The following is a 25248-nucleotide window of genomic DNA, read 5'->3' as shown; positions in this document are numbered from 1 at the left end:
CCTCTCCGGGGTGAATCGCGTTCTCTTTCTGCCCCGCCTGCAGCACTGTCCGCTCGCTGTCATCCCCCTTCCCCCTACGCCATGCCGAACATCGTGCTGTTCAGCGGCAGCTCCCACCACGATCTGTCCCAGCGGGTGGCCGACCGCCTGGGGCTGGAGCTGGGCAAGGTGGTCACCAAGAAGTTCAGCAACCAGGAGACCAGGTGTGTGGCGCGGCGGCGGCCGCTGGGGGCGAGCGGAGCCGCCTCTCCCTGCCCAAATCCCCGGAGCGCTGTCTACTGCGCTCAGCTGCCGAAGCGCTGTGTGGGGTTGTGAGCAGTCTTGTTATCCGTCAGTAGTGCCTGAGGGTCGTATCTGGCTTCTGCGTGGCTTTTCTTGAATCCCCCATGTGCACGGTGCAGCCGTTGTATTGCCTTCGGGTTGCTACTGAAGGCACAAACGGATTAGCTTCCTGGCCAGCAGTGTGCTCTTGCTGCCAAGACTAATGGTATCCAGGGCTACGTTAGGCCAAGTGTTGCCAGCAGGTGATCCTTCCATCCTATTCAATGTTGCTGAGTGCTGGTTCCAGTTCTGGGCTCCCTAGTACAAGACAGATGCATGTACTGGTAGGAGCCCAATGAAGGGCCACCAATGTGCTGAAGGGCTGCACTGCCTCACCTGGGAGAAGAGCTGGGGATATTCAGCCTGGAGGAGAGGAAACTCAGAGCGGTCTATCTTATCAATTTCTATAAACACCTGAAGTGTTATCTGTAGGTGTGTAGAGATGGCACATACTGCCCGGAGGAGCTGTGCAGTCTCTTCCTTGGAGATCTCTAAGAGCTGCTTGGCACCCTGCTCTGGGTGTGCTGCTGGGGCAAGGACTGGAGCAGATGAGCTCCAGAGTTCCCTTCCAATCTCAAATGTTGGCTGATTCTGTATACAAGCCTTTTACAAGTTTTTACCTCCTTCTGAAACACCAGTTCCCAACTCTGGCTCGCCTCTGTGATTACTGTATGTTTATATTCATCTGTTCTTGTTCTGAATATCCCAAACAAACATGTTTTCGTTGCTTTCTGTGAAAGATTAATATATCGCGCTCTGAAATTGCTCACACAAAGCTCTTTGTTCTGTTCAGTCTGTGTTTTTTGTTCTTAGTTAACTTGCTCTTGTACTACTTAAGCTTACTGGCAGTATTGTAAGCCCTCTTCTGCCACTGTTTATATCACCTGATGTTTGCACCCTCTTACTCTCTTCATTCCTGATGAAATGAAGTTTTAAATCTCTCTTATTTCCAACCCCGTAATCACTTTATTGCTTTTTCGATCTCTTTTCTGCATGATAAAGTTTAACTTGTGTATTTCATCACGTGATTTTCATGTTTTCTTAGTATTTTGTTTGTTTGTTTCTTTTCCAGAGACTATTAGCTTTGCAGCTTGCTGAGTTTTTCACAGCAATTCTTTGATTTACTTTTTGTCCATGGTAGAAACATATCCCCAGTGTTTGCTTGTCTAATTCGATGCAAGTGAATTAAATGCCAGGAATAAACTCTTGCCTGCAATTCTGCTTATTTTCCCTAGTGAGCAATATTGGTCTCTGCCATCCAGTAGGTAGGTAGTGGTGGCTGCAAGATGTCAGTGGTTTGGCTAATCTAGCAATGCCAGTTTATTTTTCATGGGTAAGCAGGAACATACTGTGGTACAGATATGAGGATGGAATCTAATCTAGCAGTTATTTCTGGTTGCTTCTGTTGCAGCTTTGCTAGGCAGACATGCCTTTTTGTTGCTTTTTGCCCCTTCCTCAAGAACTTCATGTCTTAACACTTACATTCTTAAATGTTTATTTTCTTGTACAGCTTCACACTTCTCAGATTCTGAAATGAAGTTGATATTTCCCCTTCAGCAAGTATAACTGTACCAACTATATGAACTATATTGTAAATTTTGAGTGGGTAATCATTTTAATTTTCTTGAGCAAATTATTCAGGATGTTTTAGCAACAAATATTCAGGATATTTGGCCTTCCAGTTTTGTTGACTCTCTCTTGTATAATATATTTGAAATTCAACCACAGCTAAAATGTATAAGATATTTGTGCTGCAACATTCCTTTTCTAGTTTGTCATACTGTCTCCTCAGCAAGGTTTCTTAGTGTGTATATAAACAGAAATATTCCTATATAAAAACAGTTCTTTAAAAAATTGTGCTTGGAGATTTCTGAGTAAGTTAATTGGCACTGCAGAATTCATTGCAGTATTGCAGAATAATACAACCTAATAGCTAAAGGACTCGGGAAACCTTAAACCTTCCAATGGCTGTAGGGCCAGAACCTTGTGCAAATAGATAAGCTGTGGCCTGAGAGTTAACTAACTCTTGCTTTATGTCAGATCTGCTAACAAGTTCCAAAGAAGATTCAACTTTTGTTGAAAATCTCATATTTGCTGTTTGTTGTGTTATATTAAAAGTAAATCTGAATTATGTGTATGTTGATAAAAGTGTGCAGTTGTAGACTTAATTATGTGCCAAATGGTCTAAGCTGGAAGCCTTTTACTTGAGAATTTCATTTAGTCTGGCTTGCAGAATGGACTGCTTGGAAAGTAACTTTAAAGGCTTTACATCATATTTTGGCTCAAAGGTGCTTTATGTCCCAATCTTTGGCAGATGCAAGTGATTTTGAAGAACTAAGCCCCGAGGTTAGCCAAGGATAGGGCTGCTATTGACAAGTGTAACTAAATGAGCAGGTGCTTTATGAACTTCAGAAAAACTTAAAATTGTAAATGCTCTTTGTAATTTATGCTGAGATTAGGGCATCTGTCAATATCCATGTTCTCATGTTCTTCAGTCATTCAGTATTTCAGCAGACTTAGGACTAAAAAATGTCATATCAATGATAGATGTGATGGAAGCCACAGGTAACATGGACTTCTGTCAAAGATTTTTCTGTCTCCAAAGATACTTAGGAAGCACTTGATTGTAATAGATATATAATTAAATGACACTGTATATGACACTTGAATACATTGTATAGATTGTGGAATCTCCTTTTGAGGTATTTAAAACCTATGTGGATGCTTTCCTTTGCAACCCTAATGTAGGGAACCTGCTTTAGCGAGGTGGAACTAGATGTTCCCTCCCTACCCAGGCAGCACCGTGGTTATGATTCTGTATGTGTAGTTTTCTAAAGGCTATTTATTTTAACTCTATTTGGAGTACTCCTTATTCTCAAAATGGAGAAATTGGAGTCACAGATTACATCCTTTCACACACCTCTCTCCCAAGGAAGGAGTTGCCTTCCACCTGTTCTTATGAGCGTCTTAACTTTCAGGCTGAAGTCCTTCAAGTCTCATCAGGCTCAGAAGGAAGGGAACTGAAGTGACTTTGGAGGCTGCCTGTCTGTGGATTTTATTGGCTGCTGGAGCTGGGTTATTTTTGAATCATCTACTTAAAGTGTGTGTGGTTCAGCTTGTACAGAGAGGAGGGTGTACTGGCCGCAGAGAAACACTGCAACAGCAGAGCTGAAGACACCTCTGCTGTTGGTATGAGGGCCATTTGTAAATGAATACATTTTAGTCCAAGTAACCAGTTTTATTCATGGAATCAATGAGAAAATAGTTGATATTCCCTCAGTTGATTTTTACAAGAATGAATAACCCTCTGTTTCATAATGGGATCATGACATTGGTTTGTTATGTAATGTAAATCAAGAACAAGCCTGGAAACTTTATCAGTGCTACTTATCATGGATGCGCAATTCAAATGGCTGAGATTTTCTTTTCTCAAGCACAGTCTGTAGCATGTTCTTTCTGTTTCCCTCTTGGTGTACTCCAACTCTTCTCTCACAGTTACTGTATATATTTGGGACACAACTTTAGTATTTTTCCCATTCTCTTGTTTCTTTGGGCTCTGTTACAGGTCTGTAGTTGGTGTAAGCAAGTTCAGGTGGTAAACAGCTGTTCAGTCAGCTGAAGTTGGTAGGATTTGGGGCACTGTGTGATGTGCATCTCTCTAAATACAGCCCAAGTGCTTAGCAAATAATTCAGACCTGGAGTTGTAACACTCTGCTTGGGGTGGCTGAGTTGGCTGGGTCCCTCATGCTTGGCTCTTGCTATAGTGAGCACAGTGAGACTAGAGGAATTTATTTTTTTTTTACTTATGTGGATGGTTAGGGTAAGAATTATTTCCAGATTGTGTGTTTTGCTTGTCTTGCTTACGTAGGGAACTCAAGATGCAGTTAATATGCTAGCGTGCTGTATTACTAATAGCTCAGGCTTACAAAAAGGCATAAAACTCCTTGGAAGCTCCTTGTTTGAGACTTCTGCATTATTGACTTTGTATATTTTGTGCTTCATGTGGGGCCAAACACATGAAATTAGGCGGAAAAAGGAAAGGGAAAAACCAAGCAATTTTATCATGTCCGCCATTAGGACAGGGACAGTTTGAAATGAAAACCTAGTTGGCGATTGTCCTTGGAACTGTTAATCACAACAAGAGAGCCAAGAGCTGAAGAAAGAATGTAGTTGCTAGGTGGTACTGGATACTTACAAGTTTACAATAAAAATGCCATAGTTCTTGTTTGCTTGCTGCTTTGATGTTCTGTCTTCTAAATAACTGCGCACAGTGCAGGGGATGGGAACGAACAGGAAAATTGAAGAAACTGGCATTCCCCATCCCCTGTCCCAAATGGGTTTTAAATGAATCTGCATCTTAAATGACCTGATTTTTATTATTATTATTTCAAAGGAAATTCCAACATCAAGGAAATTAAGATTTTTTTATTTTTTTTTCCTGAAGTCTCAGCTCATGAACTGTGAAGGAGCAAAATCTAACCATAGCCTGTCTCTGAAGCAGCCAGGCTGATGTAACCCTTGTGAGCTCCACAGTCCTGCAGTTGCTTTCAGCACACAGCTGCTCTCAGCTGATTGAGCAGCTCTGTATCTCTTCAGGAGCTGATGATTGGTGGAGGCAGGTCTTGTGAATCTGACATTTGTATTGTTTTATACTGGCACAAAATGATACGTTCATTATATAACATCATGGCAGTTAAAATATTTACTCAATAAATTGGAGGTCTTGCATTAAAGACTTTGCTCTGCAAATTTGTTCACAAAGGTAAAGTTCAAGCACACCCCTCTGCTTAGCGCTTCCTATTGGATGCTTTTTGATGACTTGTGGATTCAGTATGTGGAAATTTTTTTAAATGCTTTTGAGGTATTGATTCTTCTTGCACTCTGTGTGAGGACTCTAGACCCTAGATTTTGATGGTATCTGTTGGTTTTAAAAATGCATGAGGTACAGAGCTATCTTACTGGCACCTAAGTTGCTTGACAAAACAATTATTACAAGTATTGCTAGAAAACTCATCTGCTATTACATTTTCTTCTTTGGAAGTACACTCAGCCCGTTAGCTGCATGATTTTGATTCTAACTGAATCCAAGCCATTGTCTTGTATTATTTACCCATTCACTGTGGCTTTGCATACTTACTTTCCTTGCAATGTCTTTCCGAGTTACAATATACAAATGTAAAATTCCCAGTGCTATTAGTTCAGCAGAGAATGTACTATAGCTCAGCTTGCTGTTACCAGTGTTGAATTTTGCTTTGTGAATGTTTCAGCCATTTAAATGTTTTCTATGTAAGTCATTCTTGAAGCTTATCCTTAACATATGGTTAAGTCCCTGCTTATTAAATTGAGCTCTAGAATCAGTCTTCATGAGATGAAAATGGGTATGAACACTTAAACTTGATTTTCATTATGTCACGGCTTGCACTCATCTTTCCTGGTTAGCAGCATTGTGGATTCCATGCTACTGGATCAAATAAACTTAGTTAACTTTGTGGACTATTAATCTGTGTAGTTCTTACTTTAAAACACTTTACTTTAAAACAGCAGGTGATTTCAGGGCTTCTAATGTACAGGTTCTGTTTACTCTTCTTGAATGAAAAGTTTATGTAAACTGTTGCCAAATAGCTGAATGTGATTCAGTTGCATAAAACAAATAGCTCGTAATCTTGAGGCAATAGCTTGTTCTTGTGTCCTTCCTCTGTGTCCTCACTATGGGAAATTGTTTAAACAACAGCCCTGAGTGTATTGACAGTTAATTAGGTCATGATGCAGATAGCTGAAATGAAATCCAGTAGCAATGCTAATATAATAATGGGTGTGAGGATGCCTGCTGCTAGTTTATTGTCTTTAATAGAAATTCAAGATACTTGATACAATATTTGATAGTTGATAGTGTCTTATTGTCTGCCTGTTCAGACCTGGGTGTTTAAAAATAAATAATAAAAAACTTAAAATAGTAGAGATAAGCAGCAGTTTGTTGAGCCTGGGCAATAGCTCTCAGTACCCAACTTTTAAGAAGGTAGGCAGTGAGAGATACTAATCTGTCATTGCCTCTAGTTGCCTGGGAGGAGATTTGTGCAATAATTACATTGTTGTTTTCTGGCAGCTATAATTACGTTGCTTCTGAGTGCTATGTACAAGTATTAATTTAAACTTGATTTATTTTAATCTGCACATACTTTCTGTGTCCATGAGGAAGTATGTGTTTACATTTCTGTGTGCTCAATATGTATGTCATTTTGACTTGAAAAACATAAACAAAAAATCCAGAAATGCACCAAGAGATAAAGCAGCAACATTTCTATTTTCTAAGTTGTTTACAAGATGAGAAAGTTATCCCAAACCTAAGGGCACTGAACAGATAGTGGTTAATGACAGTGGAAGAAGCATCACTTAAGGGCTGTTCTATCAACCAGATCTATATTTATCTCAAAATATATTCCCTTCCCTTTTGCAACTTGTTATTTCATAGTGGGGTGCTTAGAAATGACTTTTTTAAAGGAGTAAACATTTCATTGTGTTATAAATTCAGTGTTCTTTGTGTATATAATGAACATCAAAATCATATATTTTTGATTTTCAGCAAAGCTTTTTCCTGTTACATAGTGCATCTTTGATTTCTGCACCTTCTAAAATTATGTACTGCAATTCTTTGTCACTCAAGTAGCATTCTCCCATAGAGCTGGCAGTATTTTCTTTGTTGCTTTCTGCTTACTTCTCCTTTTTAGTGGTTCCTAGTTTAACATAAAGAACAAAAGTATAACTTCACGGTCCTGAGTTGAAACATCTGTCATAGAGCTTTTGCTGTATTTTGGTGGTCTTCTTCAAACCTATTCCAAAGGTTTGATATGTGACAGCACTTGCTTTTCGCATTTCTGTGTCAGGTCAAGTAATAATTTTCTTTAAGCCTCCTCATGATAGCCAGAATCAGCAATGGTGAGAGTAAAGTTGCATATGCAAGCTGATGGGCTGATGCTTTACTCATCACTGAATTTCTGAGATAAGGAAAAATGTCAGGTTTCTTACTTTTGTTTAATCTGGGAATTGGATCACCGGTACTACAACAGATCTACTTTGCACAAGTCTTCTAATTAAGGCCCACAGCTTCTTCTAGTCTTGGAACTAGATTCTCTAGCTTCTGTCTGAATTTAAATTATGTTGAATAAAAATTAACCTAGAAAAATATTTAGGATTTCAGAAAAGTTTTAAACACTTTTCTCTGAATAGAGCTCTGAGGAGAGGGGGAAAAAAGCAACAGTGTGTAACAGTTGTATAACCACAAAGTTTAATCTTTCCACCTTGATGGGAGCCTTAAATGATTGGAGAGACTATGAGTTATCTGGAGATGGCACCGTTTTTGACCATCTCTGTCCTCCCAGAAGTCCTTATCTTTACTTGACATTCTGTTTTCATTTGGCCGTAAGAAATTGTGTTGTTAACATCCTTAGGCAAAAACTTATTAATTTAATGAGATGAAGAGATGGGGGGTTTTTTTGTTTTTTTTTTTGTTTTGTTTTTTTTTTTTTTTAATAATTTGTTTTGGGAATATGAGATCTGTGGGCAAGGAGCCACTCATTCTCTTTTTAGTGATCTTTCTGGCCCTCTTGATGGTAGTATAGGTAAAGTGAAAATGAAAATACGTTGATTTGAATAAAAACTAAGAGCAGAAGAGTGCAGCGAGATAGAAACTGAAGACTGGGATGAAAGTCAAGGAAGTTGAAGAACAATATGTAATTGGAAAGATAATAGATTAAATTAGGAGAGAGTCACTACTGACACAAGGAGTTACAGGCTACAACTGAATGGGTATGGATAATAGGGTAGGCTCATGGATAGTAGAGCAGGTTCAAGTAGCCAGGAGGAAGATGGACCAGAAATTAGATTTAGAGTTGAGGTTGCAAAATAAAGAACCCAGATCACGTAGCTATGAAGGAAGGGTGCTTGTATATTATTTTTTACATCTGGTTTATGACATTGTCTTTAATTGCATGATCACATGTATTTTCCACAAGACTCAGTCTTTCAGTACTCAGAATGAAGCTGCACATTGCTCAGTGAGGGGGAAGCAAAATAATGGCTGCTACTTAAATCAACACAGTCTTTATGCTGTGGATTAATTTTATTCTGTTTTGCACACCTTCAAAGGGACTAGCATTCTCTCTCTGACAGGTACTTTGTGGCAGCTTTCAGAATGTGACTAGTCATACTGCACTCAACAGTCATGATGGTAATAAATCGTATGTTTGCATGTCATTAAGTTGTTCCTAAGTGGTAAATTCCCTTGTGTTCTGCAGCTACAAAAAGCTAATAATCTTGTACAGCACCCTGGAAGCTGATAAACTAAATGTGTTTGGACTATGCTTTACTAGAATAAGCCTTATTGTGAAGAATGTGTCAGAGAAACTGTTTTACGCCTATCTAGACCATTTGGATCTAGGTTTCTGACTAGCGCTTTATGCTTATTTCTGTCCTGGGTCAAGAGTTAACCTTTCAAATAAGGGCCCAAGATATTCAATTTTCAGTGATTTAGACTAATTTATGGTAGTGTGGGTTTGAAAGATCTGATTGCCTCATTTTGGAAGTCTGTATATTTTCTGTGTATTTCACATGGAATCAGAATAAAATGCAGGTTAGTCTGCTACTTATGTGAGTAATTTTTGGATTAACAGGTGTGGAAAATTGAGTATGGTTCAACAGTAGCTTTCTTTTGATTTGATCTAGAATGGAAAAAAAAATCATATTCAACTGTTCTGTTTGAATTTTCTTAAAATCTATAGAAGAGTATAGTAGCTCCTTGATGCCAACATGAGTACATGCGCTCACTTAGAACAAACAGAGCAACTGACAAAATGTGCCAAGTTTTGGGTTCTATTGAGCAGTTCCTAAACTGCATCTTAGCTTTTTGTTGAGGTTTTCTTTTTTCTGTTTTAAATACCTTACTTAAATATCATGGTGTGCCTTTTAACTTTTGAAACTGATATTTTTTTCAAGAAGAGTTTGATACTTTTATCTTCTAAAATGTTTCTTGAATTTATTCATGTCTTCATATTAGAAAATAAAGCTCTGTTTTTAGGCTGAAGTATGATTTAGACTGGATTCTGTTGAAACAGACTTTGTGTCTACGGGAAAATTGTCCAAACCTATGTTTTTAAAAAACCCAAATCTTACTCTAAATGGGTATAAACCTGCAAATGCTTGTTAAAATAAAACTGTCTGTCTGTTCTTTAATAATGCACTTCCTGTAATTCTGTTGATTAAATGGCCGTCTTCTAATCTTTCAGTGTAGAGATTGGCGAAAGTGTGAGGGGAGAAGATGTGTATATTATCCAGAGTGGCTGTGGAGAAATAAATGACAACTTAATGGAACTGCTCATCATGATCAATGCTTGCAAGATTGCATCATCCTCCAGAGTCACTGCAGTAATTCCGTGTTTTCCATATGCCAGGCAAGATAAGAAAGACAAGGTAGGTAGGAAGTGTGTGATTTCTGAAGTGTCTTCTCAGCTTCTTCCCTCAAAACTTTGGGATTAAGCATATTTTCATAAATATTTTAGGGTCTTGTGTTTTTCCTTTGCTCTTCCTTTATTGTTTTACTGTGATATGAAATGATGTAATTTGCAAGTGAATGAAGTGATACAATACGTAATTTTTTCCATATGTTTCGCTAACTGATGAGGCCTTCAGTTTGAAGAAGTAGATTCATCCAGTGTGTGTGACATTGGAGATAATTCTGAAACTTCACCTTGTGGGTCTGCTTTTCCTGCTTTTTTTTCTAGTTTTTCTTTTTCTTTTCTCTCTCTCTTTATGGAGAGAGTACACATAATTAATACAGTTGCATAGAATTAAATCCTAAATTTGGAGTGCTGTGAGTATTTTTAAGGTAGTTTTTACCCAAATGGAAGGAACAGATTTATTTTACAATGCGTAAGAATAATGAATGAGATCAACTATTTCTGCTATAAGGTAGACCTAAAAAGAAAAAAGTTTCTCTATATGTAACAATTTGGAATAGCTAATTTGAATTGATGAAGGCCAAAAATTGAGTAGAATCTCTGAAACACTTTTCTCATTTTTCACAACCAGGATGAAGCCCTGTGTCCTCTCATCTAGGGTTAGATACAGAGGTTGGCAGGGGGGTTGGAGCTTGATGATCTCTTCCAACCCAAGGCGTTCTATGATTCCCTAAATTTGGTCTATTGTAACTGATGAATAATATACCAGTTAAGCCAAAATTAATAAGGAGCTAACAAGTTTGATTGCAATTGAATTGCAATACTTGTCTTTTGAAACAGTTTTCCTCGCTTATACTTTGTATAAATGAACTGCCCCTTCTTTTTCACTTTGTACACTGGGCAAAATCTGAAAGCTCTGTTTTTTGTTTTTTTTTTTAATTCATCTATGTAATATGTAACAAGGCTGACAATGCAAAAGATAAAAATACTTGCAGGTATTACGGAATGCAGAATTCTCACTCTCTAATGGAAAAGGTAAATGGAACAAATTACTTTCTAGTATGTTTACACCTTAAGTGTAGGCTCTCTAACACAGTACTAATATTGTGCTTCCAGAGACTGAATTCAGGAGTTAGGTAGTAGCTCCCTGTTCTTCACATAAATCTTCTGGAATTTCATTTTGCTGTGCTCCTGTATGGATTAAAACTCTTCTTTAACTAGGAGTGCAGAGGGATGCATGTATTTGTTTTTTAATCAAAAGCACTTGAAAGGGAAACAAACTCTTCTTTAGAAGGGAAGGAAGGTATCTTGGTATGGTTTTGTTTCCAAATTAGTACTCAAAGGTTCTCCCGGGCCATCATAAAAATTTTTAGTGTGAGGGAAAGGATAAGCGTGTCCCAACTTATATGTGCATCTATGCAACAGCTTGTTGGGGATACATAAAAGTCACATGACAGGCTTTCAAGAGGTGGTTCAGTATCCTTAGTACTGTTTTTTGAAATACCATTGGAAGATGAGTAGCATGGGAAATTAAGACACTAATAGAGATTTTCAGTATTATTTCAGACCATTCTCTAGGCATCACTGTGTTCTCCTGTGGTTCTAGGCAAACTTTTTTTCTTTCCTCTTTTTAACCTCTATTTTGCAATTGACAAAGTTTGTAGTCTTTGGAAATTAACCTTGGTAGTTAACCTCCACATTGCACAGTAAGCTGTAATATAGATGTCAATATTAGGCAGCTTATTGACCATAACCTTCCCCTCACTGGTGGATTGCATCATATCACTTGGTCTTTGGCCTGTGTTGAGCTTTGTGTGCTGCTTGAAGCATCAGTGAAGTGCTCACTGTTTTCTTACTATGGTTATAAGTGAATTGTCTTCTCTCTGGCCCAAGGTACTGCTGTTACTTGTTTGAATATGAAGTGAAGCCTTATCTTAGCTATATGGAAGCTGGCTTCTGACTTAAGTTCATAAAGAAATAAATGGAATGAGTCCTTGCTGTTTAAAATACCACCTTATTCTTCATGGGGTTAAGATGACTGAGAACATTGCAAGTCTTGCTTTATTTAGTTAACTAAAGGGCCTTGTAGTAAAGTAACACATTCTGAGCAAGGTCTGTGTAATTCACCTTGGGGATGTTAGTATTAAGCCTTGGACTAACTATATATGAGATAGTTTGGCTGTCAACAGCAGTTCCAGCAATGCAACATAGTGATCTGTGTCAGTTTTTCATGCTTATGCAGCTGAAGCAACAGAGGTTTAAAAAAAGAGGAAAGAAAGGGAAAAGGAAACTAAAGAAAACAAACAAACAACTTGCCTAGAATCCTAGAGAATTTGATGAATTGATTTAGACATGATCAAGTGCTGTAATAAACTAGAATACTTCTGATACACAAGCTAGCTACTTTAGCTCAGGTGCTTCGACCGTGGTTGCATTTACACGTCCTTTACTTATGCTAACCTTCAAAGCCATGGAAGAAACACATCTATGTAGGATGCTTCAGAGATGCCTGTGAGATGTTAAAAGTATAGCAAAAGGTGAGTTTGGTGTTCTGCAGCTCATGTAACTTTCTTTTTTGATTTGTAGAAGGGAGCCGTGGAGCGTTGGGTAGGTATCTTTTCTTTGTTATTTTTTAAATCTAACTCTATACATTTCCATTAATATGGCCTTAAAGGGTGAAACTTACTGGGTTACATTATATATAACTGGAAACATTTTCAGTTTCACTTCTTGATTTCAGTTGTGTTTCACCTGGGCCATGACATTAATCCTGTGGAATTTGCTAATAGAGAAGTCCTAGCTTCTACTTAAAATTTACCTGGATGTTTAATGATGCCAACTTTCTAAAGCTTCAAAGCTTACCCCATTTCCAAAATATAAATTTAGGTAATAAATTAGTGAATGTTCAGTATCCATACATTTCACAACTGGCTTTCTTGGAAGTGAAAGTTCCAGTTATAAATCTTGGGGTTTTCTTGGACTGTTGTTTTTGTTGTTTTTGTTTTGGTTTGTTTTTTTGTTTGGTTTGCATGTGATGTATTTTGAGCAAGACAATGTAATAAGATGCTTAAAGGCAACAGAACATTAATCTTGACAGATTCCTTTTACTTTTCTTTGCGTAGATATTCTTGTGAGGTTGTTTTTATTAGCTTTGTGGATTCTTCCTCTGCCCCTGGTAATTTTAAAAATTACAAATAACTTTGTAACACATCATAAAGGAAGAAATCATTCATATAACTGACTCTATAAGTGAGCGGGAAATTTGCTCAGGAACTAAAAACTCAGTGCTTTCTTTTTGTTTTGTTTTATTATGATTTAGTTTCTGTACATAATTTAATGTTTTGTGCTTGTAATTCTGGAACTAATCTCGAACTATATAAAAAATGAGACAATGAATATAGTGAATCTTTTTATGTTCTTCTCATCTGAAACAAACATCACAAATTCTCCAAGATAAAAAGGAAATCTTAGTTCTCATCTACGTTTGTCATTCAAGTTTCTGAATAACACAGCCAGGTAATCTGAGGTTCCTGTGAATATACTTCTTTTGATTTTAAAATAAACTTCAGTTTGGATCATTTTATAATTAATAAATCCTTCTGTTTTCTGGGTAAGCAATTAAAATTGAAATTCTTCTGAATGTGTCATCAAATGTTTTGTTTATTTCTTAATGCACAATTTTGTGTAGAGGAAACTGTCAGATGGCCACAAGCTTTATTTGCTTTAACCTCCTGTTAGCCCACTCTTGAGAAACAGGTTTTGATGTCTGGCTATCTTTCCCTCCAAGACCCTATGTCCAACATGTAGACAATCTGTGATGTGTATATCTACTAAATCAAGTTACCTAGTGGTAAAACTTTTCAAGTTCTTCTTTCTGGAATTCAGCCTGCAAGGCCAGTTGCTGAAAGAAGTACCAATTGGTAATGTATTCATTTGCACTTGGTGCAGGAAAGGTGGTTGTTGTTGTGGGTTTTATTTGTGCTGATGATGCTTGTGGTGTTGACACACAAGACAAGCTAAGTGGTAATCTCATTCAACAGAAGTGGACAAAAGAAATTCAGTTTTCTACCTGGGAGTAGAAATGGCAGACTGTTATGGGAATTTGCCTTGATCAACTATGCTGAAGCAGTTAGTGGCTTCTACCAGTAGGAGTGGGTCCTGATTAGCATCTTCCCTTCTGTTTTACCTCCCTCGTTTGGCTGTTATGGGTTCAGACAAGTAGCAGTGTGCAACACAGGGAAATATTATAGCCTGGGAAGAAGGAAGGGATGGGATAAGCAGGGGAGCATACTTCTGGGTTCAGCATTGTCTGTTAATCCACCTCAGCTCAAACCACCTCAAACCGTGCTTTCAGAAGGAGCTGGTAAGAGAACGTGTGGTGGTGGAGTCTAAAGAGTAGGTACTAAACCTTTGTTCTATTAGACATTGCCAGGGATTTGAGTATCACATCCTAGCTCTGAAATGTCAGTTTGCACTGCTAAGTTGAACTGAAACAATTAGGATCCTGAATTGGAACAACCAGAGCATTGTTACTAATTCAGAAAGTTTTGGCCAACTTTCATGCAACAGAATCCTTATAGAATTGATTGTAAATGAGAAGCAGCATAGAAATCACTAAATAGAAAATCATGTTTGCTGCAGCTATAGTGGTTGCAAACTTTTATGGAAACCATATGCATAAGAATTGCAGAGATCAAAGGAAGTTCAGCTGCCATTCACATCTTCAGTGTTTCTTAGACAAACCAAATGGGGACAATATTTTTATGCAATGCAGAATCAAGAGTAGTGGCATTTTGTAAGTGAGAATTTTCTTGATGATAAACATCAAACCATGAAAAATGAATGCAGTATCTTGGTCTCTTTTCTGGAAATGTGTTGTCAACTCTCACACTAATACATGGAAGTTCTGAGTTTGTTTCTAAATTACCAAAAGTTCTGAGGAAAGTACCGTCTCCTTGGTTTGACATAGATAAAATAGCATCCATTTTTAATTAGCAGTAGTTCAGATTATTTTTGGTGATGCCTTTGAGCATCAGTGGAAGAAGAGCAGAGATTCCCCATAATTATGTGTGGAGGAGGATGGTGTTCCTGAGAGGTTAAATGAGGCTATTTGATGAAGGAATGTAACATGAGAAAATACCTTGCCATCAAAACCCGAAGTCTGATAGTGAGATGGCACCTCTGAATTAGGATTCTGTTTTTATGCTAATGATGTTAGTGCTAGCTACCAGTCATATTTAAAAACTGGTAAAAAGAAAAAGAGATTTTGTTTAGTGCTTCCATTACAGACAAAGCTGTTTAGGGCAACATAGCTAAAAAATCTGAAAGAACTTTAAAGTTGACAAAGATTGGAAGGGGGCAGCAGGGGGGGAAGGTATCTTCCAGTCATGATTTTCTCTTTTCTTTTTGCATTACTGTTTGTTCTGCATCATTGTCAGCTGAAAAAAAAAAAAAAAAAAAAAAAGCTCTTGAGTTTAATTTTGCTAATCATATTTTTGCTCTTCCTTTGCTCTTCTCACTTCCCTGTTTTGCTGTTTTTGTAGGTTTCTTCTTCCATCCCTGCCTCTTTTGGTAGTTCTAGATTACTAATCACACCCATTAATTAAACCTGCATTTGCAAAGAAGAATAAATAGGTGGGGACTTGTTCCTCTGCCTACATGGATCCCTTATAGGCTTTACTTGTATGATGAAGAAATGCTTGCTACTAACTTTGTTTTAAAGCTCTTTCTTCCTCAAAAAATGGGTTTCCTCTCCTTTAATTCTTCATATTTGGTTACTTTACTTCTTATCATTTATTTTTTTTAAAAGGGTAGGTGCTGAGAGTCGGATATGTACATATGGGTAGCAGCTTAGAGAAATGGAGGTTCTGTTTGTGTGCTATGGAAAAGCTAACTAAAAGTTTGAAATTAAGGAGCTGGTAAATTATATCTTCAATTCTGTTTGTTGGTAAAAATTAATAGGATTATCATTAGGCAGATTTTTCAAACTAGCTTAAAGCTCCTAAGTGTTTTGCTGAGTTCAAAAATCCTAGTGGCATGAGTAGCTACTGACAGACCAGTTCGGCTGAAGTTATGAAGCTCTTCATACCTAGATTCCAGCTATTCTAAAGAAAAAGAGATAAAGTAGTTAATTATCTGCCCCCATGTATTCTGCCTGAATGTTTTTATAACGTAAATGTTTGTGCTTTATTTCTCAGAGTCGTGCTCCAATCTCTGCAAAACTTGTGGCCAACATGCTGTCAGTTGCAGGGGCTGACCACATCATCACCATGGACCTGCATGCTTCTCAGATCCAGGTAACTAGAAGTTCTTCCTAACTGTGGCTATGGGTTCAAATGAATGAAGATGAACGTCAAATATTACCTCTGTTTATTTTTTTTTTTTTCTCTCATTGTTTTGAAAGGCTGAATTCAGAAGCACAGTTCTCAGGGCTCAAAAAGATTTGATCATTTCAAAACCAGTTTCTAAATTAATCGCCTTTTTGAAGGAGACCAGATTTTATTTTATGGGCTGATCTTGCAGGTGTTTTGTATACCTGGACATTGAAGTCTTCAGTGGAATTTTTCAAGTCTAGTATAGGAGCTCCTAGAGCATACAATGTACTGTTAAGGAAAAAGCTCTCTTAATCTTACCCTGGTTTCATCAGAGTGCACAGGAAAGAGTTTGGTTGGGACAGGCACTGGGGACAGTATTCACTTAAGAGAAGTGGAGATGCAGGCTGGAAACTCATTGCTAGCTTTACTACTGGGCCAATAAAATCACAAAACTGCTGCCTCAGAAACAAAGCAGACATTGTCATTCTATCATGTAAAATGTTTCAAGATAACTTTTGGGTTATTTCTTTTTTCTTTTTTTTTTTTTTTACCTTTTTTTTTAATCTTTTCTTTCTTTTTTTTTTTTTTTTTTTTTTTTCCTTTTTCTTCAAGGAAACACTTTCTTTTCCCTTTTTGGCATTCTGCTTAATCAGAGATTCAGTTATGCTAGGTGGCTGTTGTACAAATAAAAAGCAGTTTTATTTATGATTCAGCATAGATTTGTTGTTACAATTTACACAAAAAGAAACATTCCCTTCCTTCTGATCAAGTACTACTAACTTAAATTCTCCTTGTTGTTCATGTGAAATAGTTGCAATTCATGGGAGTTGAATATTCCTCGATGGATTTTTGAGAGATTTTCATAAGCATGTGTTTATGTAGGTGCCTAGGGGGGATCTTTTCTAATTTAATATCATTTGGTAACAGTGGTTCTTCATTTTCTGCTCTTGGGTGAGATTTTTAGAGACTTTAATATTTGTCGTACTTCACTCAATGTGGTAGAAATAAGAGGGCAGAATTAGGCCACTGTAAACTACTAATTAAAACCTTGTTATACTTGAAATGCAAAGGCTTGAATTTTTAAATTGAATGAATTGACTTCATTCCAAGTAAGGTACAAATGTGTATTCATGAAACTCGTTTTCTTTTTGAACTAGGGTTTCTTTGACATTCCAGTAGATAACCTGTACGCAGAACCTGCAGTGCTGCAGTGGATTAAAGAAAACATTTTGGAGTGGAAAAACTGTATCATAGTCTCACCTGATGCAGGTGGTGCAAAAAGGTACTATACAGGACTAAGACTATTAGCATTCTTTGCAATTAGTGATTAATTAACTAGATAGTCTACTCATCTTTTTGGTTATATGACTTTTGCAAGATATAGAGTATGTCTGATGAATCTGCAGTGTTAAAACAGAATGACTACTTTTCCAATGTTTTTCAAGCTTGAAAATGTTCAGGAGTTTTCTGTACTGATTTTTTTTCTCTTTCTCTCCCTGGATATGACCTTATTAGCTGAATCCCTATTCAGGAGGGAAGATACTTTTCCTGCTGCTTGCTTGCTTTAGTCCAGTTGCTGCACCTATTCCTGCTTTATTCTGGAACTGCCTAAGTTTCCCTTCTCTTTTAAAGTATTTGGCCTATCTTCACTGTACCTGCTGGCATCTAGGTAAGCTCTTGCTTGGATCAAGTTTCTTTTTTTTCTTTAAGCTATTGCAAGCCTTTCTCCAAGTTGCATGTATTGGAAAAAGAGAATAAAATGTTAGTTTGGCTAAAGTTGAAAATAGAAAAGCTAGTTCAGTGGAGTATTTCTTCATGTGTTACTTACTTAGGAAGAGTTTTTTGTTGTTTTATAATCTTTCAGTAAACAGCTCAGGAGCATGTTACCTGTGAGGTGATAACCATGTTTTACTCTCAGGTTATTGGTCATAGGGCTGCTAGAAACTGAATGAGAATGAAGAGAAATAAGAATCCTGTAATCCCAAAATGATTTAGATGTTTGGAGCATAACTTAGGGAAAATAATGAAACACTGCTACACTATGATTCTAATAGAAGTCTTTCTGTCTGCTGCAGTGTGTTCATGGTGTTCATATTTAGATAACTAGGAAGTGTGATTAGAACTACAGAGCTGTTCCTGTTTAGATGCTTCAAGTTAAAGATGTGAAGAATGTGAACTATAGAAAGCATTCTATGTCAAATTATTCCAGTCCATTACTTTTTGTGTTACTATGTGAATATTGTTGTTTTCAAATAAAAATATGCATAATTTATTACAATATAATCCATTAGTTAAAAATGAAGTCAGAAGCACTTTTTTTTCTCATAACAAATATTTTTATCATTTGTTTTTATTTTATCAAGATAATTTATTTTTGCTACCTTACTGAAAGACAAGCAAGCAGTTGGTGCTGAAGCAGGGGAAGATGTTGCTCTCAGTAAATGCAAAGCTTCTCCTTCACATCATTTAATATGATGCTGAGAAGATGGTTGGGCATTTCTATTCAAAATGCATGGACTTTCAAAATATTTCTTAGGTTTATGAAAACTGAAGACAATTCCTTTTCACACTTAATTAAAATTTAACTTAATAGTATTAAAGAAATATATTTTAATTAAGTGCACAAGTATCTTTTTTTCTTACCATTTGCTTGTTTTTCTAGCTTATGAAATTTTATGACCGAAATAAGGCATATGAATTCTCTTGATACCTCAATGCCTCTGAATTAGTGAGATGAAAGTAACTATGAAGTTACTTTATTATTCACACACACAAATGTCCATGTGAGTCTGTAACAAGAAACTCCTTTGTTTTTAAGTGGCAAAGAAACAAAACTGTTTTCTATTTAAATGTGCACATTAATAACCTTGCTAACAACAATGTCAAAATTATTCTTCAAAAGACAGGCTGCAAGGCTGTGCCAGTGTGGAACAGTAGTATTATTTATTCCTGTTTATTATTGCTAATCTTATTGCTATCTTGTCATACCTGCTAGCTCTGATATATTAAAAGGTTTGAATAGAGCAATCAGAAGTCTAACAAAGTCTGCTATAGGAAGTGGTATTGGGTACCACCAAAGGTATCCCTGAGGAATTTTAAAGTATCTTTGTCAGTTCAGTGTGTTGCTCAGAGAACTGCTGGTGAAGTAAACTACTTGATTTGTAGTATTGTAGAATGGCCTGGGTTGAAAAGGACCAGTATGATCATCTGGTTTCAACACCCCTGCTATGTGCAGGGTTGCTCAGAGCCACATCCAGCCTGGCCTTGAATGCCTCCAGGGATGGGGCATCCACAACCTCCTTGGGCAACCTGTTCCAGTGCGTCACCACCCTCTGTGTGGAAAAACTTCCTCCTCGTATCTAACCTAAGCCTCTCCTGTTAAGTTTAAAACCATTCCCCCTAGTCCTATTACTAAATCGGTTGCTTGTTAAGTACTGCTAAAACAATTACTAATCACAATCGATTTATTTGCTTTTTACTTGTTTTTGTGTTTTTTTTTTTTCCCCTTAAGTTTTGTTTCACATTCCAGCGAGTGTATTATAAGTTAGGATGCTGAAGTGCTTATAATTAGAGGTATCTTAGACTATGTATTGTGGCGACTTAATGAAAGCTTGTGAACAGATCAAATGTTTTCAAAGCCAAACTGAATTTGGAAAATATTATTCTGGACTATAGCTCAAGACACTGGTTGAATTTATTAACAGTGAATTAAGGGTGTTTCTAATACATCTAATTACTTGCAAAAATCTGTGCAACAGTTACTTAAAAGCAAGAAAACTTGCAAACAGTTTCAAGGTAAATAACTAAGTATGGGTATGTTATTTTAAAATAGTTTTCTAAACATACTGTATTTCTTCCTGTCATCTAGGGTTACTTCAATTGCTGATAGATTGAATGTGGAATTTGCTCTCATCCACAAGGAAAGAAAGAAGGCAAATGAAGTAGACAGAATGGTCTTGGTGGGAGATGTGAAAGACAGAGTAGCCATTCTTGTCGATGATATGGCTGATACATGTGGCACAATATGTCACGCAGCAGACAAGTAAGTATTATTATGAAGTTGGTCAGTGTCTCATGCTGTAACCTGCAGATAGGAAATGAATACAGCTGCTAACTGCTTATAACTCAGTCTGACCACTGTGCAGTGAAGTCACTCTGATTCTTGATTTGTTTTCTTGTAGTCAAGCTGTGTCCTTCTTTATAACACAAAATTGAGAAGACAAAAGAACTACTAATGCATGATAACTATTATTGCTGTAGCTTCATGAAAACTTAAAAATGCATAACAGCTATTCTAACTTCAAAGACATCGTGATAAACTAGAGAAATAGAAATAGCTTTAAGAACAGATGTTAGGCATTAAGTGAGCAGTACTAGACTGAAGTGCTCCAGCTTTTCCACTCATATCCCAGCATGTGCTGCCAATTTAGGTTTTGGAGGTCAAGGGCTGCATTCTGAATTTGGCCCAAAAGCCTGAGTTTTAGAATCTTTGCTTCAAAGATCTTGTCTTGATGTAGTTTATAGCAAAGGCTGCTCTCATATGAGTGTGTGTAGCTGCATTTTTGGAAGTGGAAAGAAACAAAGTGGGGGATTATTGATTCTCTTTAATGTAATTGTTTATAAAGTTAATAATTCAGTTAAGAGATATTTGGAATTTTTATTCCTGATTGGAATACTTGTAGATGCTGTGAATGTACAGAATAGACTTGCATCCAAAATAGGGCTATCTAATACTTCCTGCCTGAGTCATTTCAGTTCTGTTGAAGTAATAGAGTGAAGAAAGAAGAAAGGTCCTTTTTCACAGAATCACAGAATGACCTGGGTTGGAAGGGACCTCAAGGATCATGTAGTTCCAACCCCCCTGCCTGGCAGGGCCACCAAACATATACATTTACTAGATCAGGTTGCCCAGGGCCCCGTCCAACCTGGTCTTGAACACCTCCAAGGACGGGGCATCCACAACCTCCCTGGGCAGCCTGTTCCAGGGCCTAACCACTCTTCTAGTGAAGAACTTCCCCCTAACATCCAACCTAAATCTTCCATCTTTCAACTTAAAACCATTTATCCTAGTCCTGCTAAATCTTGAGTGATACTGTCTTATATCATGTTTTTTGACAGAAGTAGTGATTTTACTTAATACTAAATATAGGTGAGAAGTACTTTGGGATCAACCAAACTTGCTTGTCAGAGTACCTTAGACCTTTATTTATCTCATCAACATAGATGTGTAGCAGATGAACTAAGGAACTCGTTTCTAGGTATAGCAGCTGAACTTGCTGAAGTGTTCATGTTGCCCTTCTAGTACACACTTAGTCTATTGTAGCGTACCCTCCTTGTAGATTGCAGCTACCAAATGTACTGCAAAGAATGATCAGAATCCTTTGATTCTGATGAGTCATTCAAAATAAGATGTTTGTGTTCTTTCTTTCTTTTTCCAATCTTACTCTGTTCATGCTACAATTTGATAACATAACTGTTGATGGCTTCCATCTGTCTTAACTGCATTTATAGTCCTGTATGGCTGTGAATGTCTGGAGGCAGAGAGGCCAATCAAAGCCTAATTAAGTGATTCTGACTCATTCACAAGTTTTTCTAGCTCTTCAATCTGTACAGGTTTTCTCCTGTGCTGTATCATTTCACAATGTGCTTGGATCAGCAGCATGTCTTCCCACAAGCTTTGCAAGAAGCTCGGCTTTTAATCATTAAATACTTTTCTTCCTCAGTGACTTTGTCCAAGCAGAGTAGTTTGAGTTGCAAATTAAAGCAAAGGTGCACAATAATGAAGGCACAGAGTTGTGAATACCACTATCCAGACTTCATTTCTTCCTGACAGGAAAAACTATGCTGTGAACAAGTCCTATGATCTGCTGATGTGGTCATAAGTACAGCATATTCATTTAGTATCACTGCTACTGATAAGAACTTTGCTAATTAAATAAGATATTTAGCAGTTACTTTTGGTTCAAGTTAGTAGTCATATAGCCTGAAAAAGTTCAACATTGTCAGAATTATTTTGTAGGTAATTTTATCTTCCTGTAGCTTTCAGAAGATTTTATGTGCAAAATTGTTGTTAGTGTGTGTAGTTTGTGAATTTTTTGTCCTATGAAGATCTTACCTGTCTTCATGTATAGCCATATATTTAAACATGCATTACAACTTGCTTTGTATTCTGCAGGTTAGTATCTGCTGGAGCCACCAAAGTTTATGCTATTCTTACTCATGGCATCTTTTCTGGTCCTGCTATTTCTCGGATTAACAATGCAGCATTTGAGGCTGTTGTGGTAACTAATACAATCCCCCAGGAGGAGAAAATGAAACACTGCCCCAAAATTCAGGTGCTCTGTTTTTCTCATTTGCTTAAACTCTGGATTTATCTTTTATTATTCTCTGATGGCTTGTGCCTTTTGCTGAAAAGAACATACTCAAATATGCTGTGCAGCTTTGTTGTTTGCAGAACATTCTGCTAAATCATGCCAAAGAAAGGGAGATTGAGGTAGCATAATAAATTATTAAAGATGTATGATACTGCAGCAGATAGATTATGCCTGGCTGAAAGAGTAGCAAATGTAAAACTTGCTGATTTCTTTTCTTTTTTTAAATGTATATTAATAATACAAAATTTCAATGCAGAAACTCTACTTTATCTTAATAGAAACCTTAGGCCTCTTTATTTTATTTGAAAATAAAGTATAGAAAATGTCTGAGATAAACTTAACTTACATTTGCTTTCAAAAACAAAACTGAAAGTAAGAAGTTAACTTACCTCAAATAACTTTTACATGAGATTATCCTGGGAAGTCATGTCCTCTTCCTTAGTGCAGAGAGAAGAAAGCCCAGAATAGCACTTTTTAATTGTTACACTGAATTAAGTAAAAAAAAACAATAATAGTATTTTTTACTTATTGGAACAAGTGAAGCATTTAAAAGGTGCATTTCCATTAGACTGTACTTGTGTGGACACTGCCATCTGATGGCTGGAAAGGTTTCTGTTTGACAGCGTGCCCTGTGCAACATAGAAGTCTTCAGCAGTATGGCTGTATAGAAGGAAATCACTGTTTTTGTCCTGTTTGAGTTTCTACTTTGTATTATTATTGTGTTGCTATTTTCACATAGGTGTTTTAATTTCACCCAGTGCTTTAATGTCCTTTTCCTACCGAGGAGATGTAAGAGAACAGAATAGTAAATTGAATTTTTGTATACAGTTTCTCTGTAAACTGTGCAGTTTATTGTTCTTGTTATCATATAAAAAATTATCATCCTGACTTTTTAAATGTATTTATTTCTTTCAGTTTATTGACATTTCCATGATCCTGGCTGAGGCCATTCGAAGAACACACAACGGTGAATCTGTATCTTACCTCTTCAGTCATGTCCCCTTGTAACTGCAGGAGGTTACATAACAGCTTTTCAAAGATCCTGTCAACTAGCACTGTTGTTTTTAGCAATACATCTCAAACGCAAGAAATTGGCATACTTGTAAAATTTTGGAGCTTGTATGTTTAATTATTATATTTGTCTTGTAATTAACATTTTTTTTTTTTGTTGTTGTTGTAAATTGACAATAAATCCGACTTGCAGAAACTTTTTATGGATTCCCTGGAGAGTTTGGGAAATTTCTGCGTTGTGCACGTTCTCTTTTATGTACTTCTCTCTTTGTACTGAGCTGCTGCTTCAGATCTTTTTATATAGAGAGCTACTGAATGTTCACAGAACTCAATGAAATTTATGCAGAAAACTTGTCTGTGTTAAGCTAATTCATGCAGGGTTGGACATCTTGCATTAATCTTTCAGTCAAGCAGATGTTGATTTTTAACAGCCATGCTAAGCTGCTATTTTGTAAGCTGTAAGAGTTTAAACTTCCTTTTAATTTTAAGGAACTGTTGACACATCATATTATTAACTGTTTCATACACTTCATGTTCCTTTTCCACACAATATATAGTGTTGCCACTTTCACTGCATTAAATCATTTTCTTAATGTCTATTTTGTGCGATTACTGTCTTTGTAAGTTTTATGCTTCAGTATCTTGGGATGATTCATTTCTTGTGTTTCAGTAATAAGGACCAATCTTTAATCATGAGCAGTTTGTTTTTAATTTCTTTTTTTCCCCCATGGTTTTTAGTATTCCTCGAGTCTGTACAAGTCATTTTGTGGCCATTTTCCTGTTAGTATTGTAAAGTTTCATTATGCACTGTCCAAACAGAAAACTTAAATACACTTATGTTCATGAATGTTGGTTTCTACAAATGTTTATTCGATGAAAAGGAGTCTGAAATACTAGTCTTTAACTACATGGTTATTAAAGCTTCGGTTTGCTATTGTGAAGTTCTGCAATACTTAACTCTGCAGTCGGTGAACCATGGTAGGCAAGGCAACCTTTTATCTTTAGCATTAGAGAATTAAAGTTGTTCTGAAAGCAGTTTTGTCTCTTAAGTTGTGACAGCCTATGGTGAAGTAGTGATAATGCAGACAGTAATGGATTATGGGGAGAAAATGTATCTGACATTGTACTTCTGGGTCGTCAAATTTTCTATGGGGCATTTTCAGTCTTTCTGCTAGACTGTAAGAGTTTGTGCATGTTGCATGCAGGTACTCTCCCTGCACCAAGATAATGGAAGAAGTTGATTTTTCTACCTGGAATTATAACTGTTAAATGGAAAAGCATAAGATAGGATGAAATAAGGCTACCTTACTTCTTTTAGGGTGTATATAAATACACAGTGTGGTACTATGAAGTGGATTTTTCCTTGTAAGACAGTCTTAAGATAGGCAGTATTTTCTTCCTCTGAGAAAGTTTCTGGGGGGAAAAAAATAATTAGAAGGACAGTAAAGTCTGTTTCTTCTGTGTTTCTCTATTCTATAATCAAACACATATTGCTTTTAGTAATGAATACGGAAACATATAAGATACTGTGATGGGAATTCAGTTCTCATAGGAAATCTTCATTAGCTCATTTTTAAAAAATACTTCATAATACAATGAAAATTATATTATTCTCACTAGTAAAATGATTCTTAAATGTAAGATTATTTTTCCTACTATCTTGAAAATATTACCTTGCAGTTTAATTTTTCAGTCAAAATCTATGGTTGTATAATTTTACCAAAATGTAGACCTTATCACTGTGTGTAAGGTATACAATAAACTTAATATATGGCATCA

At 36.7% G+C, this 25248-nt stretch overlaps 1 protein-coding gene across 2 annotated transcripts; it reads left to right on the top strand.

Moving 5' to 3' along the window:
• Positions 1-22: 22 nt before the first annotated feature.
• Positions 23-25248, top strand: PRPS2 (phosphoribosyl pyrophosphate synthetase 2). 2 transcript variants are annotated; one of them, XM_015887175.3, is made up of 8 exons: positions 23-203; positions 9600-9783; positions 12357-12377; positions 15968-16066; positions 17242-17366; positions 19953-20126; positions 22260-22419; positions 23374-25248. In XM_015887175.3, exons 1-8 carry the CDS (start codon positions 82-84, stop codon positions 23464-23466), a joined length of 978 nt encoding a protein of 325 aa, XP_015742661.1. In that variant the 5' UTR covers positions 23-81; the 3' UTR covers positions 23467-25248. The 2 variants fall into 2 exon arrangements, with proteins under 2 accessions (XP_015742661.1, XP_015742666.1); XM_015887180.3 differs by lacking the exon at positions 12357-12377.

This window comes from Coturnix japonica, chromosome 1 (genome assembly GCF_054131305.1).
Source record: "Coturnix japonica strain WE chromosome 1, WE-NBRP24, whole genome shotgun sequence".
Lineage (NCBI taxonomy): Eukaryota > Metazoa > Chordata > Aves > Galliformes > Phasianidae > Coturnix > Coturnix japonica.
This window is presented reverse-complemented; position numbering and strand designations above follow the sequence as displayed.

Coding starts and splice junctions, on each gene's coding strand:
- PRPS2 (XM_015887175.3), top strand. CDS start 82: ATGCCGAACATCGTGCTGTTCAGCGGCAGCTCCCACCACGATCTGTCC. Junction 9,784..12,356: donor GGCAAGATAAGAAAGACAAG/GTAGGTAGGAAG, acceptor TTTGATTTGTAG/AAGGGAGCCGTGGAGCGTTG. Junction 16,067..17,241: donor TGCATGCTTCTCAGATCCAG/GTAACTAGAAGT, acceptor TTTTTGAACTAG/GGTTTCTTTGACATTCCAGT.